The 16,202-nt window shown below is 47.1% G+C and overlaps 1 protein-coding gene across 1 annotated transcript in view; it reads left to right on the top strand.

Annotated features, from left to right (window-relative positions):
* The window catches only part of ELAVL1 (ELAV like RNA binding protein 1), a 36,387-nt gene that overhangs the window by 858 nt on the left and 19,327 nt on the right, over nt 1-16,202 (top strand). Inside the window, exon 2 of the mRNA XM_043911718.1 lies at nt 12,548-12,738. Coding sequence (XP_043767653.1) covers nt 12,567-12,738 — 172 coding nt within the window. The 5' untranslated portion in view covers nt 12,548-12,566. The remainder of the gene's footprint in view (nt 1-12,547; nt 12,739-16,202) is intronic.

The raw sequence follows: 16,202 nt of genomic DNA, 5'->3' as shown, positions 1-16,202 counted from the left end.
CAGGTGGAGAAGAACTTTTGCAGATGTCGCCCCTGGAGGAACAGAACCCCCCCTCACAGAGAGTATTCATGGGCGATCTGAATAGCCACGGCTCCAAAAGTGGGACGTTGGGGAGGCGGAATTTCTCAAAAAGCGTTTCTCAACCTTGGCACTACTGATTTTGGGTCTGATCATTCTGGGTTTGGGTGGGGGAGGGGCTGTCCCTGGCCTCTACCCACTTAGATGCCAGCAGCATCTTATTCCTCCAGTTGTGAAGATCAAAAATATCTTCAGAGATTCCCGGAAGTATCACACACATACTCACACGTGTGAGAATCACCCCTGGACTAAAAGAATGATCTTCCACTAGAAGTACCCCTAGCCCCATCTCTGATTCCTTAAAATCCAGAGTTCCCAAGTCGTTGGACAAACTGTACTGTGGGAGCCCTAATTTGCTTATCTGTAGAATGGGATGGATGAGACGATTGCTGTGCAGATTTAAGGATTTGGGAAGCCCTAGCATTCAGCATGACCTGTGCCTGAGGAGACACTGAATATATAATGTTATAAATAGTCCACCATATTTAGTGAGGATTTACTATGTGCTATCCACGGATGGACATTGATCTGCAGCCCTTGAGGTGGGTGCTGTCTGTTGTGATTTCCGTTTTAGGAACAAAGAAACCCAGGCTTCAGTAGGTCGCTTAGTGAGACCAGTCTCACACAGGAAAGTGGCTAATGGCAGGATTTGAACTCAGGCACTCTGATTCAGAGTTCTTACTTTTAACAGCTGAGTTTTACCACTCTTATAATCCCAGCATCTGGGGGACCTGAAGAGACGTTCCATTCACGTATCACTGAGCATCTTCTGTGTGCAGAGCTTTGTGCTAGGATCTGTTATAAAATTGTTTGACTTAAAGACCCATGAAGAAAGCAAGATATATGAACATCTCAAAAAGTGGAACTAAATCATATTTATGTTGAAGAGGCAGAGTTTTGGATTGGCTGTGTTGAGTGTGAAGTCATGGGGCAGCAAGTGGAAAATGAGAGGTTTATGAAAGTACCATCTTCCTAAGGCCCTGCTTTTGTCTCACTCCGGCCTCCCATCTCTATCACCTTTCCACACTCCAGCAAGATCTGATTATGTTAATATTTCCAATCAGGAGTCTTTGGGTGGAAAATAAATTAATTTTTAAACCTTTTTAGGTGGCTTAAAAGCTTAAGTCGGGGATCCTTTGCACATTCTAACCCCCACCCTTCCTTTCTGATTTCACCTGCACATAGGCCCCAAACTCCGACCCTCACTGCCTGTTGCCCCCACTTTCTGGAATGCTGTTCTCCTCCACCTGGAGATCTCTTCCTCATACTGTGTGGCCCAGGTCGAAGCTCACTTACCATATGAAGCCTCCCCAGACTGCTGCTCTTTCTCCCCCCTCACCAGTCAACTGTTCCCTCACTCCTGTCCCCATCTCATTCAATGGAATCAGATTCATGCTGAATGGTGAAAGAAGTGTAGTCGCCTCCTTTCGCCTCTAGGTGGCAGTAGCCAAGCGGCAAGGCCGACCTGAGTCCGGGGAAGAGCAGAGGAAACCAGCCTATGGGAGGGAAGTTAGTTTTGCTTCCCTCTGTTAGCTGACTCTCTGCGCTCGGCTTCTGAGTCCCAGGCCCTGTTCTAGGCTCTGGGGAGGCACTGGTGATTGCAGTGAATGCACAGATTGTTTCAGCCCACTCCGTTGAGCGTGGTAATTATGGTTAAATGCCTGCTGATGTGGAAACACAGAAAAGGAAACTGTTTAACCTAGCCCTGGTGGGCAAAGGTAATCACTGTCCTGGAGGAGGTGAAACAGGAGGGGAGGGGTTATCCAGGCCTAGACTGTGGGGAAGGGCTTGGTAGGATGCAAGAACCATACCAGCCAAGGCATGGAGGTGGGGATGTCTTGGTTTGTTCAGAGACCCACACGGGGTCTGGTAGTTCAGAGGCAAGAAAGGTGAAGTGTGTGGTGGTAAGAGGACTCTGATAGCTGGTGTGCAGAGGGAAAGGGTGTTGTCCTGCAGGCCAGGCCGAGGGGGGCTGTCTGACAGTTTCATTCCACAAAGCGAAGGGGTCAGGTCTGCACATAGGACAAACAGCCGGAGGAGAATATTGCTGAAAGCCAGCAAACCACTTCGGAGGTGATGACTTTCCTGTAAATCAGAAAGGTCACAGATATGACCCAGGGCTGTGGTGGTCTGGAAATAGGGGGTGGGTGTGAGACCCGGTTATCGGGTAAAGGACACAGGGCTCAGTGGGTGTTTAGCTGTGCGATGTGAGATAACATTGGGCAGTGATTCTGCGCCCTGCCTGAGTGCCCAGTAGGTGGATAACGGTCACTCAGAGAAACAGAGAAGACATGAGAAGGAGCAGTTTAGCGTGTAGACATAGACAAAATAGCACATCATGTGAGTAAGATACGTGTTCCTTCTGTGGATATACAGACCGGAAGTGGGGAGGTGGCAGAAGGTAGCGTCCTGTCTGGCCGTATGGATGGGACTCGCTCATCTGCTCACTGTCCTTCCTCACTTGACCCAGAGCCTCGTGGGCACTGGCCAAGTCAGTGGGCACAGTTTTATAGACTGAACACGTGAAACCTTACTGTTGGCTCATTGTTGTGGGACACAGGGAGGAGTGGGAGAAATTACCTCCTCAAGGAATTTACAACCTGAACTGGGGAGAAAAGACATAGATGTGTGAGATTAAAGTAATGATAGGAGGAAGCCATGGATAGTGACAGCCTGGAGAGCTTTGAAAGAAATGATTTTTCCTTACTTGGGGTTTGTTCTTGATGAAAGAGGCGGTATCCAAACTGGTCATTGTCATCAGAGAGGCGTGGGCAGCTATTTCCAGGTGCCACCAGCAGTGTGAGTAAGAGAAAAGGTGAATGCAGAGAAGTCCAGAACCCTGAGGGGACCGGTTTGGGCAGGCAGAGGGTCAAGAAGGTGGACTTGGACATGAATCTAGAGAAGTATGCCAGGATCAGGTGGTACAGGGTTTCTCAACACAGTCAAGAAGTGAGTTTGGAAAAGCACTTTTCTTTTATTCCTTTTTCTTCCCCCAGATATTTATTTGTTTATTTGGCTGTGTCAGGTCTTACTTGCATCATGTGGGATCTTTAGTTGTGGCCTGTGAACTCTTTGTTGTGGCATTTGGGATTTAGTTCCCTGACAGGGATTGAACCTGCGCCTTCTGCATTGGAAGCTTGGAGTCAGCCACTGGGCCACCAGGGAAGCCCTGAGAGTAAGGACAGACAGACCAATCAAGAGACTTTGGTAGGACAGAGATGGCCCAGCACTCACCTGAGGGTCGGGACTGGGACTACTGTTTTGTCTTCTACACCCACTGCCTTGCTCGTGCCGGCATGTGATTGCACTCTATGTGTGCTGGGGGAAAGAAGGGTTAGAAGGGAGCTCAGAGGTGACTGGATCCCGCCACCTGTCAGGAAGACACTTGTGCCAGAGGAAAGACTTACAGGGGAGGGAACAGCGCAGAGCAGCCCAATGGCAAGACCGATGTCACCACGGACAGAAATCAGGAGACAGAGGAACAGGAGTGAACTGGGGGGAGAAGGCCTAACGATGCTTGGTGTGAAATAATCACGTGGCAGGAGACTGGATAGGAGTCAGTCTGCCCAGAAGGTGACAGGGACCTGAACAGGGACAATGGTAGAGAGATGGGGGGAGAGTGAGGCATCTCAGATGCAAAACCAGCAGAAACTGGTGCTCACTTAGGTTTGGGGGATGGGAGAGGTGGTCTGAGGGACAAGTGTGTGTGGGCGCCACCAGATGAAGTGATTCAGGAGGAGGGGAAGGTTTGAAGAGGGGGGCAAGAACAGAAGGAGGCGTGAGGACGCTTGCACCGCAGGTGGGGAGGGCGGGGAGACATGTGCTCACCTTGACTTTGTTGGTAAAGTCAGAGCGAGAAGACGAGACTTGAATGAGATTCATGTTGCTGGTGAACAGAGGAGGAGACCCGCCAATTCGTCTCAGGATATGTGTGTCATTGATGCGTGACTGACCACGGACTACCACCGATCTCTCCTGTGTCCCATGGGTGCTTGTGATCCCTGGCTGCTGGAATGCACCGTGGCTTCCATGGAACTCAGGCCCATTAGAAATGGCCTCAAAAGTGCAGATCATTTCCAGGGCCCCAAGTGGAAAGGGTCAGTGTGTTCCTTAGTAGGCGCTCACCACGTGTCAGGAGCTGTGCTGAGAGCTGAAGCAGGGGGTGACACCTCCGTTTGCAGACAGGCAGGTGGAAGCTCCGGGAAAGGAAGTGATGTCCCTGACATAGTTCATATGATGAGCAGTAAGGTTAGTGTTGGAGCTCAGGTCTGTTAAAGCCCGTGGGTTTTTCCTCCTGGGCCAGGTTGCTCTGCAGTTCCATGTGAGAGCCCTGGAGGGGCCTTGACCAACTGGAACTCCTAGCAGGGCTGTGGGTGTGATCCAGTCCCCTCAGGGTCAATGGAGCGCTCTGGCTGGGCTGGACACCCAGCTGCACCCACTTTGCCTCTCCCCTGGGCTGCTCAGACTGGCAGGCATGGACTTGTTATGACTTAGCTGTCCCTGTTGGACAGCTTTCCTCACCGTGGGCTGTGGGATGGGACAAGGATGGAAACCGAGTTGATCTGAGTGAGCCCCACCTCGTGTAGTGGTTATAATTGGGTCAGGTAGTGCCGTCATTTTTTTTTTTCTGGCACCACAGCATTCCCTGGGTGACCTTACACTCCTCAGACTTTCACCTTGAAGAACTCAGGACTTTGCATCTGAAAAGGACAGCAGAAATAATTGAGTCCAGGCCCTGTCGTGTGATGTGTGAGGTGTCAGGGTTGAGCCCCAGGATATATTTGACTTGTTCTACTTTTGTTCTGGCCCAAGTATAAAAGCCTGTCCTGTAACTATAAACCAAGACAGATTCTCATAGGTGCCTGATAGAAACTGATCTTGCTGCTTTGCGTATGTACCACCTATGTACGCTTTTATATCATATATATATACACACATATGCACATATGTATAGGGTATCTCTCCCTTATATACATAGTAGGTATACTACTGATGTGAGCAACATCTCTGAAGTCACATGGCCAGAACTTTGGAAAATAGCTCAGTAGGGCTGAAAACCCTCAGAGATTGTCCCAATGGGACTTCTCCATCACACATCCGTGACCAGAAACATTTCCAAATCAGCAGGGATCACTTTGCTAAACTAAGTTCCTTGTTTTGCTCCCTGCAGTTGACTTTGGTTCCATGGGTTGGGCTGGGATGGGATGATGCTAAAAAGGTAGGATACTAAATGTATTAAATAGATTGTCGATTCAATTTCCAGCCACCCTTCTTTAACATAAAATAATGCAGCAAATACATATGATTCCCAGTGTGCCTGTACCCCTCTCTGTGTGTGCCTGGTATGTTTGCCAGATACCCCTGGGGACCCTTGGCAACAGTGATGTAGCCTTGACCCTCAAAGCTTTCACTGATGTGGGTGAAAAGCAAATATGAGTCAGAGTGATTTGTGCAACAGTGAAGGTTCACACCAGCAGTGTGCAGGTGCTGAGAACGAGAGCGACTGAGCATCCTGGGAGATTCTTTAAAGAAAAATGAAGAGGTGATGGAGAGGGAGGGCTGTCCCTGCTAAGGGAGCAGCTGAAACAAAAGCGCAGGAAGATGAAGGTCCACGGCATGCTGGGGACGACCAAGTGAAGCGAGAAGGGGGGACGAGCAGGGGCCATTGCAGCAGTCCTGGCATTTTATCCTTGGAAGACTGCTCCGCAGCGACAGCTTGATGGTTGGCCCTGCCACTGATTAACAAGGTGACGACTGCCCCTGGGCACAGCCGTGTAACCTCTGAGCCTCAGCAGGTGGTGACTCTGCTGTCAGGGAGAACCGGTGGGGGCAGGAAGCGGGGGAGCTGGCTTGGTGGGGCTGAGGGATGACTTGGAGATGTCCACAGGTCTGCCACTCATGGGACGTTGAGTAACAGGAGGCAGGGTCTGGCGAGTGAGAGATGACTGGAGTCATCGATTGTCAGGCAGACACCAAGACCAGCTTGTGGTTGGTGCTTCCGGGGACAGATACGCAGATTTGGAAAGATCAGGGGAAGGGACGTGAACTGCAGGGTGGCGCCGAAGCACCAAGAAACTGCTCTTGGGGTTCAGTTCTTCAGCAGTGCCAGTTGACTAAGAATGGGGCCCACAGGGGGCTGCTCAGCCTTGACTGGGCATGTCAGGAAGAGCCAGCATGCCAAGGACAGGGCTGTCATGCAGAAGCTTCATGCTTTCAATCTTTAAAAAAATTAAAAAAAAAAAATTTTTTTTTGGCTGCACCATGGCACGGCATATGGGGAGTTCCCTGCCCAGGGCTTAAACCCATGCCCCCTGCAGTGGACGGGCAGAATCTTAACCACTGGACCACCAGGAAAGTCCCTAAAATTTATTTTTTAATCCAGTTTTTGGTGTAGAGTTGAGTTTTGACAAATGAATGTGACCACCACCATGATCATGATATTGGAAAATTTTATCACCTGGGAAACAAAAGTATTTCCTCATGTTCTCCTTGTGAAGTCTACCCTTCCCCCACTCCTTGCGCCTGGCAACCACTGATTTATCTGTAGCCTCTGGAAAAGCTTTTTCCTTTTCCAGAATGGAATCATGCAGCAGCCTTTGAGTCTGCTTTCAGTCACTCAGCAAAATGTATGTGAGACTCTTACGAATTGCGTGAATAGTAATACCTTTTTAATCGCTGAATAGTATTCCATCGTGTGGTGTACTATAGTTTATCCACTGGAGGTTCAAGGGACATTTGGATTGTTCCAGTTTTTAGCAATTATGAAGAAGGCTGCTCTGCATGTAAATCAATGATGTTATTACACACCCTCACACCCTACACGGAAATAAACTCATGCTGGATTAAAGACTTAATATAAGACATGACACCATAAAAACTCGTAGAAGAAAACATAAAGCATTCTTTGACATAAATTATACCATTTTTTTCTTAGTTCAGTCTCCCAGGCAATAGAAATAAAAGCAAAAATAAACAAGTGAAATCTAATCAAACGTATAAGCTTTTGCACAGCAAAGGAAACCATAAACAAAATGAAAAGACAACCTACAGCCTGGGAGAAAATATTTGCAAATGGTGCAACTGACAAGGGCTTACTTTCCAAAATATACAAACAGCTCATACAACTTGAGAAAAACAACCCAATCAAAAAATGGGCAGAAGACCTAAATAGACTTTTCTCCAAAGAAGACAGGTGGCCAATAAGTACATGAAAAGATGCTCAACATTGCTATTAGAGAAACGCAAAACAAAACCATAGCAAGGTATCACTTCACACTAGTCAGAATGGCCATCATCAAAAAGTCTACAAATAATAAATGCTGGAGAGAGTGTGGAGAAAAAGAAACCTCCTTACACTGCTGGTGGGAATGTAAATGGGTGCAGTCACTATGGAGAACAGTATGGAAGTTCCTCAGAAAAACTAAAAATAGAGCTACCATATGATCCAGCAATTCCACTCCTGGGCATATATCCAAACAAAACTCTAACTCAGAAAGATACATGCACCCCTATGTTCATAACAACACTATTCACAATAGCAAGACATGGAAACAGCTTAAATGCCCTTAAACAGAGGAATGGATATAGAAGATGTGGTACGTATACACAATGGCATACTACTCAGCCATGAAAAAAAAAAATGAAATAATGCCATTTGTGGCAACATGGATGGACCTGGAGATTATCACATTAAGTGAAGTAAGTCAGAAAGAAAAAGACAAATGCCATATGAGATGTCACTTATATGTGGAATCTAAAGTATGGCACAAGTTAACTTGTGTACAAGACAGAAACTGACTCGGACGCAGAGAACATACGTGTGGTTGCCAAGGGGGAGCAGAGGGATAGCAGATGCAAACTATTATGTAGGATGGATAAACAACAAGGTCCTACTGTTTAGCATAGGGAACTATATTCCATATCCCATAATAAACCAAAATGGAAAAGATTATGAAAAAATAAACACATAAAAAATAAAAACTAAATGTTTTAAAAAATGAATAAAGCTATTCACATTATTGCATAGGTTTTTATATAAACAAAAGTTTTTATTTTCCATGTGTGAGTACTAGCAATAGGGTTGCTGGGTCATATGGTAAGTTTATGTTTAATTATAAGAAGCTGCCAAGCTGTTGTCCACAGTGGCTTTAACATTTTTATATTGCCACCAGCAATACATGAGAGCTCTAGTTTTTCCACCACCTCACCAGAACTCAGTGTGGTCTGTTGTTGTTGTTTGCTTGTTTTAGACCTCCTGTATGCCTAGATGGCTAACAGTGTTTTGATGTGGTTTGTCTGTCTTTTGGTCGTGCGGGATCTTAGTTCTCCGACCAAGATTGAACCTAGGCCCTTGGCAATGAAAGTGTGCAGTCCTAACCACTGGGCTGCCAGGGAATTCCCCTGATTGTGGTTTTAATTTGTGTTTTCCTGATAACTGATAATGTTGAGCATCTTTTCATCTGTTTGTTTGCCATCCATATATCTTCTTTGGCTTGGTATCTGTTCACATTGTTTGCCATTTTAAAAATTGAGTTGTTTGTTTTCTTACTGTTAAGTTTCAAAGGTTTTTCTTTTTTCTTTTTTTTTAAAGGTTTTTCTTTAAAAAAAAGTTCTGGATACAAGACCTTTCTCAGACACATGATTTGCAAATATAATCTTCTGGATTATAATTTTCCTAGCAGTGTCTTTTGCAAGAGCAAAAGTTTTCAATTTTGATGATATCCAGTTTATCAATTTTCTTTTAAATGGATTTGGATTCCTGCATGGTATCTAAGAAATCTTTGCTTCACCCAGTGTCACAAAGATTTTCTCCAAGAAATTTTTCTATTTTTATATTTTAGAACAGAGGTCGGCACACTTTTTCTGTAAAGAGCCAGATGGTAAATATTTTCAGCTTTTTGGACCATATGGTCTCTGTCACAGCTACTCAACTCTGTCACTGGAGTGCAAAAACAGCCATAGACAGAACATAAACAAATGAGAGTAGCTGTGTGCCAATAAAACTTTATTTATAAAAACAGGCTGTGGTCTGAACAAATTTGGCCCATGGGCCATGGTTTGCCAACCACTGATTTGGAAAGCAAACTTTTTGCCAGGCATTGAGGACAGCCCACTCTGGTAATTACTGCTCAGTTTATTATCTGTGAAATCGGTGTGAGAGAAAAGGCAGGAGAGTAAAACAAGAGTGAAGAGAGAGGGGGATAAAGGAAGAAAGGGGGAAGGAGGAAGAAAAAGATTTGAATCACATTTTGAGCAAACTTCAGCATGCATTTTAATTCTTTAGTTAATCCTTGTACTTTGGCTCAGGCTTCAGCCAGTGTTTTTGTTTGTTTCTGAGCTAGTGATTTTAAAATCTCATGGCCACAGACAGTTTTAACAGGTTTGTGGAGTTTTTCCTGATCAAATCTGTTAATGCCATGCTTTTTACTGAAAATGGTATTTATTTAACCATCTCCCATTAATACATATTAATGTTTTGTTTTGTTTGGCTGAGAGGCATGTGGGATCTTAGTTCCCTAATCAGGGATCAAACCTGGGTCCCCTGCGGAGTTTTAACCACTGGACCTCCAGGGAAGTCTCTAATACATATTTAGATTATATCCAGTGTTTTACCAGCCTTGGGGTCAGCATGTTCCTTGCACATATTTCCCTGCACTTACGTGATTATTTCTGTAGAGCAGTTTTCTGCAGTTCTAAGTCAGAGGGTAACATTCACATTCAACATTTTGATAGGCTTGCCATGTTGTCTTTCCAAAAGGCTGCACTTTGCACACGCATATCGGTGGAGTGTGAGGGTGTTTAAGAAAAAGTGGGGGAGGGGTATTTTTTTTCTCCACTTATCCTTACACTGGGTTTTATCCATCCCGGATTGTAGTCCCTCTGACTGACACAAAGTAGCATCTCCTTTTATTTTGCATTTTCCTCATTGTTTGTGAACTTGAGCCTCTTTTCATGCCTTACTGGCTGTTTAACTGCCAGCATCTATTAGTTTCAGCTCATATTCTTGGTTCATTTCTCTGTTAGTGATATGTTGGCTTTTTTCGTATTAATTTGTAGATGCCTTGAATCAATTTTTTCTCAGTGTCAGCAGTACTGACACTTAGGTTAGATAATTCCTGGTTGTGAGAGCTGTCTTGTCCTGTGCCTTATGGAGTGTTTAGCAGCATCCCTGGCCTCTAACCACTAGGTGCCAGTGGCAGAAGGCTCTTCCATCCTGATAGCCAGCAGTGCCCCCAGATACTGCCCAGTGTCCCACGGAGGAGGGGGCAAAATCACCCAAGGTGAGAACCCAGCTCTAAGTGAGATAATAAGGAGCTGGCACTTTCTCCCTGTCAGCCTGCTGCTTGCCTGTGATGTCTTTGCCGTCCAGGAGTTTCTAACCTTGTGAAGTCTCCCTTTCCAATCTTTTCTTTTATGACTCTTGATGCTAAACTGCTTTTTAAAGAGCAGGAAGCATAGACCATTTTCAAAAAATAAATACTAGGAGACTGGACTGATTTTGCATGTTGTGTATGGTCTGAAGCAAGTGAGAGCTGGAAGGTAGAGAAGACCTGAATGTCTCCCCCAGGAAACTCAGAACCAGACCTGATTCCTCTCTCTGTGTTGGTATGGGGCAGGCGGGAAATCCTGTGCAGGAGATGCGCGCTGGTTTTTATATAATCGCTGGCAAGACTAATTTTAGAGGAGGCGAAATGCTCTAGACACTGGGCACTGGATTTTGAAGCATAAAGTCAGAACTGGGCAGTAAGAATCTGGAGAAAGGGTTGGGCTGCCCTGGAGACCTCCCGACTAGTGGGCAGCAGGGCCTTTTTCTCAGTGATGACTTTCAGCTCCATAGAGATACCTGCTTCTTTAGAGCCAAGGACACGGGACTTTACAGCAGTGCCTGTGAGCAAAACCTCAAGTGAGTGGTGCTTCCAGAAAAGCAGTCTTGAGCTGACTTTCCTCCAAAGCCATCACTGTGCCCTGCTGGTGTTGCTGAAAGTCAGGATTTCTGTAGGCAGCTTAAGGTGTCAGAGCCTGCCAGCTTTGGAGACAAAGGTCCCCGAACTGGTAGAGAAATCGTAACCTCTTTCCTAGCTCAGTCACTCTGTCTTGGGAGGAAAGCAGTGCAGAGGCCCTCTGCCTGCTGGCCGGAGGACAGACGGGGCGTCTGGGTGGCCTGCCCCGGCGCTTGTCACAGGCTCCTGCATGTACAGCTACATCAGTAATGCACATGGAGACCGGACAAAGCAATCCAAGATCTTTGGAGTGTTCTCAAAACACCCCAAACACTTTTCCCAGAGGCTCTATTCGTGGTACTGGAATTGTTTGAGGGTTTGCTTCTTTAAAGCCCTCTTATTAAGTGGAAATGGTTAAACTTGGACTTGTTCTGGTTTTGTTTCAGTAGACTTTATTTTTAGAGCAGTTTTAGGTTTGTAGAAAGATTGTGACAAGAGTCCAGAGTGAATTCCCCTATACCCTTCCACAGGCACAGTTTCCCTCCCCTATTACTAAATCTTGCCTTAGTGTGATATTTTGTTGTAATAGGTGAACCCATGTTGTTACCTAACTAAAGCCCAGGGTTTGCCTTAGAGTTCACTCTTTAAAAATCTTATTTGTTTATTTTTGGTTGTGCTGGGTCTTCATCGCTGCATGTGGACTTTCTCTAGTTGCAGTGAACAGGGGCTGCTCTTCATTGCAGTGCATGGGCTTCTCATTGCAGTGGCTTCTCTTGTTGCAGAGAACAGGCTCTAGGCCCACGGGCTTCAGTAGTTGCAGCTCATGGGCTCTAGAGAGTGGGCTCAGTAGTTGTGGTACACAGGCTTAGTTGCTCCACAGCGTGTGGGATCTTCCTAGACCAGGGATCAAACCCATGTCCCCTGCATTGGCAGGCAAATTCTTATCCACAGTGCCACCAGAGAAGTCCTAGACGTCAGTCTTCACTTTAAACGTTCTGTGGGTTTGGTCAAATGTATGGTGACATGTATCCACCCATTATACCCTCATACAGGATAGCGTCGCTACCCTAAAAACCCCTGGGCCCCATTCCCCTTTCCCTGAAACTCCTGATCTTGCGGTCTCTCTAGTTTTGCCTTTTCCACAATGTCACATACTGGAGACCCTCTAGTATGTGGCCTTTCAAGCGCCTCCATTCAGCAGTGTGCATGTAAGGCTCCTCCGTGTTTTTGTGGCTTCCTGGCTCCTGTCTTCTTGGCACTGAATAACCTTCCATTGTGTGTGTGTTACCAGATGACTGGCGTGTGTTTCTCCATTCGCTTACTGAAGGGCATCTTGGCTGCCTGCAGTCTGGGGGCGGTTATGAATAAAGCTGCTATAAACATCCACATGCGGGTTTTTGCGTGGACATAAGTTGAACTCGTAACATTGAAAAGAAAAATGTCTTAAGTGCAAACACAGTCATGAGCGTTGCCTTGATACCCTACAGTGGGAACGTTTGGAATTTACTTCATTTTTTCTCCCCCTGCAGATTTTTTTTAAAAAATACAATGTCTAATGGTTATGAAGACCACATGGCCGAAGACTGCAGGGACGACATCGGGAGAACAAATCTGATCGTCAACTACCTCCCTCAGAACATGACCCAGGATGAGCTACGAAGTCTGTTCAGCAGTATTGGTGAAGTGGAATCTGCAAAACTTATTCGGGATAAGGTGGCAGGTAAAGAAACAGAGCCATTTTTGTGTGTGTTGGGCGGGGAGATGATATGTGGGGCCATCCCACCAAGCCCTGCTTCTTAGCCAGGAAGTTTCATTTTTATCTCAACTCTGTTTTGCTCCCACCCTGGTGTAAGATTGGCTGTAGGTTCCCAAAGGAGGAAAAATCCATCCTGAGATGGAGAATATATACAAAATAAGACAGTGGGAGTGAGGGAAGATGAGGAGACAGGAAGGAAAACCCAGGATGCTGTGAGAGCTGGAAGGGGCATGGTCCCAGCTGTAGAGGGACCCTAGCCAGTGTCCTGCCTGGGGCAGGCCCAGCCCCTCTTCTCAGGCAGTGCTTAAAAGGTCAGACCCGCAGAGCACTGAGTCAGTCCCATATGGACAGCCCTTCGTTAGATTTGGGCCACCCTGACTGTCTGTTCTCGTGCTGTCAACTTGAACATCTGAAACTGAGCTTGAACTCTCATGGGGGCTGGGGCAGGGGAGCAGAGGATCACGGGTGGGCCGTGGGTTTGGCAGGCAGGCAGGCGCAAAGCTCCAGCCTCCCACAGCGCCTCGGTGTCCACATCCACGAAGTGGGGTGGTGGCGCCTGCCTTCCTCATGATGCTGCCTACCTCCTAAGGGTTTGCAGAAGGCCGGTACCTGGTAAGGCCCTCCGTGAGGAGGCCTCCGTTCTGAGAGCGAGGTTGCAAGAGTCCTAGGGAGAAATGTGAAGAGACCTGGGGCTGTGACGCACTCCCTTTCTTTCCTCCCCAGGGAGGTGCCTTCTGGGAGCCCTCCTCTGCCTCCCCGCCCCCCCATCTCTGCCAGCTCTTCTGGGGAGCCCTCCTCTGCCTCCCCGCCCCCTCCCCGCCCCTCCCCCCCCCATCTCTGCCAGCTCTTCTGGGAACCCTCCTCTGCCTCCCCGCCCCCCCCATCTCTGCCAGCTCTTCTGGGGAGCCCTCCTCTGCCTCCCCGCCCCCCCCATCTCTGCCCAGCTCTTCTGGGGAGCCCTCCTCTGCCCCCCCCGCCCCCCCATCTCTGCCAGCTCTTCTGGGAGCCCTCCTCTGCCTCCCCGCCCCCCCCCCCCATCTCTGCCCAGCTCTTCTGAGGGGCGGCCAGTCCTCTCAGCAGTGCTCTGGCTCCCACCCTGGCTCGTAAAATCTTGGTTCCCTACACTGAAAAATAATTTCAAGGTCAAGAGTCATGTTTATTATGGAAATATATTGGGTTGGCCAAAGAGTTCATTCGAGTTTCTTTGTAGTATCGTATGGAAAAACCCGAACTTTTTGGCCAACCCAAGATTTAAGTTTACATTAGAGTAATACTATTGAACCCCATGTACCCATTGTCCTGTTTCAGTAACTCTCAGCATCTGCCAGTAACTCTTAAGATGCCTGTCCCCAAGGTGAGTCTCATAGAGGCTGGCTGACCATAGTACAGGGAGTTAGTTCATCAGAGGAGGATTTTGGTTTTTCATTTTTAAAACATGGTTTTGTTTTGTTTTTATTTGATTGTTTATTTGGCTGCACTGGGTCTTAGTTGCAGCATGTGAGATCTCAGTTCCCTGACCAGGGATTGAATCCGGGCCGCTGCACTGGGAGCCTGGAGTCTCAGCCAGTGGGTCAGCAAAGTCCCAGAGAGGGGACTTTGAACTCAAAGTCCTTTAACGACCCTCCCAATTCTGAGAGTCTGCAGTTTATTACATATCTTCAAAATAGGGGCTTTAGATAATACACAAAATTGAACAGTGTTGGAATGTTCTAGAAATTCCTCTCTCTCTCCAGTTCCAGAAGACCATCCTGAATAAGAATTCTTTTTCAGAGAGGTTTTGAAATTCTTCTGCACAGCTACTGAGTCTTGCTTTTCTTCTCTTGTGTTCTGGCAGAAGGAAATTTTCAGTCCCGGCAATATTCCTGACGACTCTATCTTTTGGCTTGTTGCGTTTTTCAAAGGCATTAGAGCTGTGTAAATAGGAACACCTAGATTTGGCGAGATGAGTCCGGAGAGAACTGGTTTTCTCTGGTGAGAGAGAACCAGTGAAATCACCACAGGCATGATTTGGAAATTATTTCAGTTCAGAAATAAAGATTTTCTGCTCTCTGGGCAACTTTGAGTGTAATGCATCGGGAGTGGTGGAGTAGATGAGCCTGGGTTGACATTTCAGCTCTGCATCTCAGATCTTATAGTTCTTCATTTAAAAAATACATATATATATATATATTTGTTTATTTATTTATTATTTGGTTGCTTCAGGTCTTAGTTGCAGTATGTGGGATCTAGTTCCCTGACCAGGGATTGAACCTGGGCCTACTGCATTAGGAGCGCAGAGTCTTAGCCCCTGGACCAGGAAAGTCCCTGCTACTGTTGTTGTTTAGTCTCTCAGTCGTGTGGACTCTTTGCAACCCCATGGACTGTAGCCCGCCAGGCTCCTCTGTCCATGGGATTTTCCAGGCAAAATACTAGAGTGGGTTGCCATTTCCTTCTTCAGGGGATCTAACCGACCCAGGGACTGAACCTGAGTCTCCTGCATTGGCAGGCAGATTCTTTACCGCTGAGCCACCTGGGAAACCGCAGTCCTTGCTAGTAGTTCTTTAAATTGAATGAACTTTTATAGAAGACTTACCTCGTTCACTTTTCTCCTCTTGCCACCAGTGTGTGATCACTTCTTCAAGGCTGGTTCTGGCCCAGGGCCTCACCTCTCACTCCATGTTGTCCTTTACTGCGTTCCTCTGGTGAAGCCCTTGACCTGGTTACCTTTCTCAGTCTGCTTTCTCCCAGCCTGGCTCAGGTACCCACCCCAGCAAGACTCTTGCATCGTGGCGGACAGGCACCTTGTCCAATCAGACCTCAGCCGAGCTTGCAACAGGGACATCCTCATGCCCCACATTAGCCATTTCAGCACATATTCTCCTCTCAGGCGCTGATTCCTCTCGCATAATAGCCATTTCACCTCTGTCCTAGATCCCTTCCCTTCTTAGCATGCAAAGAACCTCAAGTTATGCAAGTACCTACTTTTCTGGGTCTTTCCAGGATCTGCCACCAGCATTCAAACACACTCCAGTCCCTGCTGTCTTTAAGAGTCCTTGCTCGATGCCCGGACCCCCTCTAGCTCAGGACTTTTCCACTTGACATTTGAAACTGGGTAACTCTTGAGGGAGGGCCATCCTGTATGTTGCTTCCCTGGCCTCTGCCCTGTAGATGCTGGGGGCACCTTCTAAGTTGTGAAAACCAAAAGAGGTCTCCAGAAGTGCAGAATAGCCCCTAGGTGAGAAGCTCCTCTGGCTGACGTCCACCCTCTGCTGTTCATGGAGCTGTCTCCTCTGTCTCTTCCTTATGGAAGGAAACTTCCTCTTCCCTCAGATTCATGAGCCTGGCTTTCTGCTACCTCTGAGGCTCCCCCCTTTCTGTCTCTCTTGCACCTCTTCCCAGCTGTTAACCTATGCAGTCCTTGACTTATTGCTTAGCCTCCTCTTCTTCCT

Source organism: Cervus elaphus, chromosome 9 (assembly GCF_910594005.1).
Source record: "Cervus elaphus chromosome 9, mCerEla1.1, whole genome shotgun sequence".
Lineage (NCBI taxonomy): Eukaryota > Metazoa > Chordata > Mammalia > Artiodactyla > Cervidae > Cervus > Cervus elaphus.
Note: the sequence above shows the minus strand (reverse complement) of the source record. Positions and strands in the feature narration are given on the sequence as shown.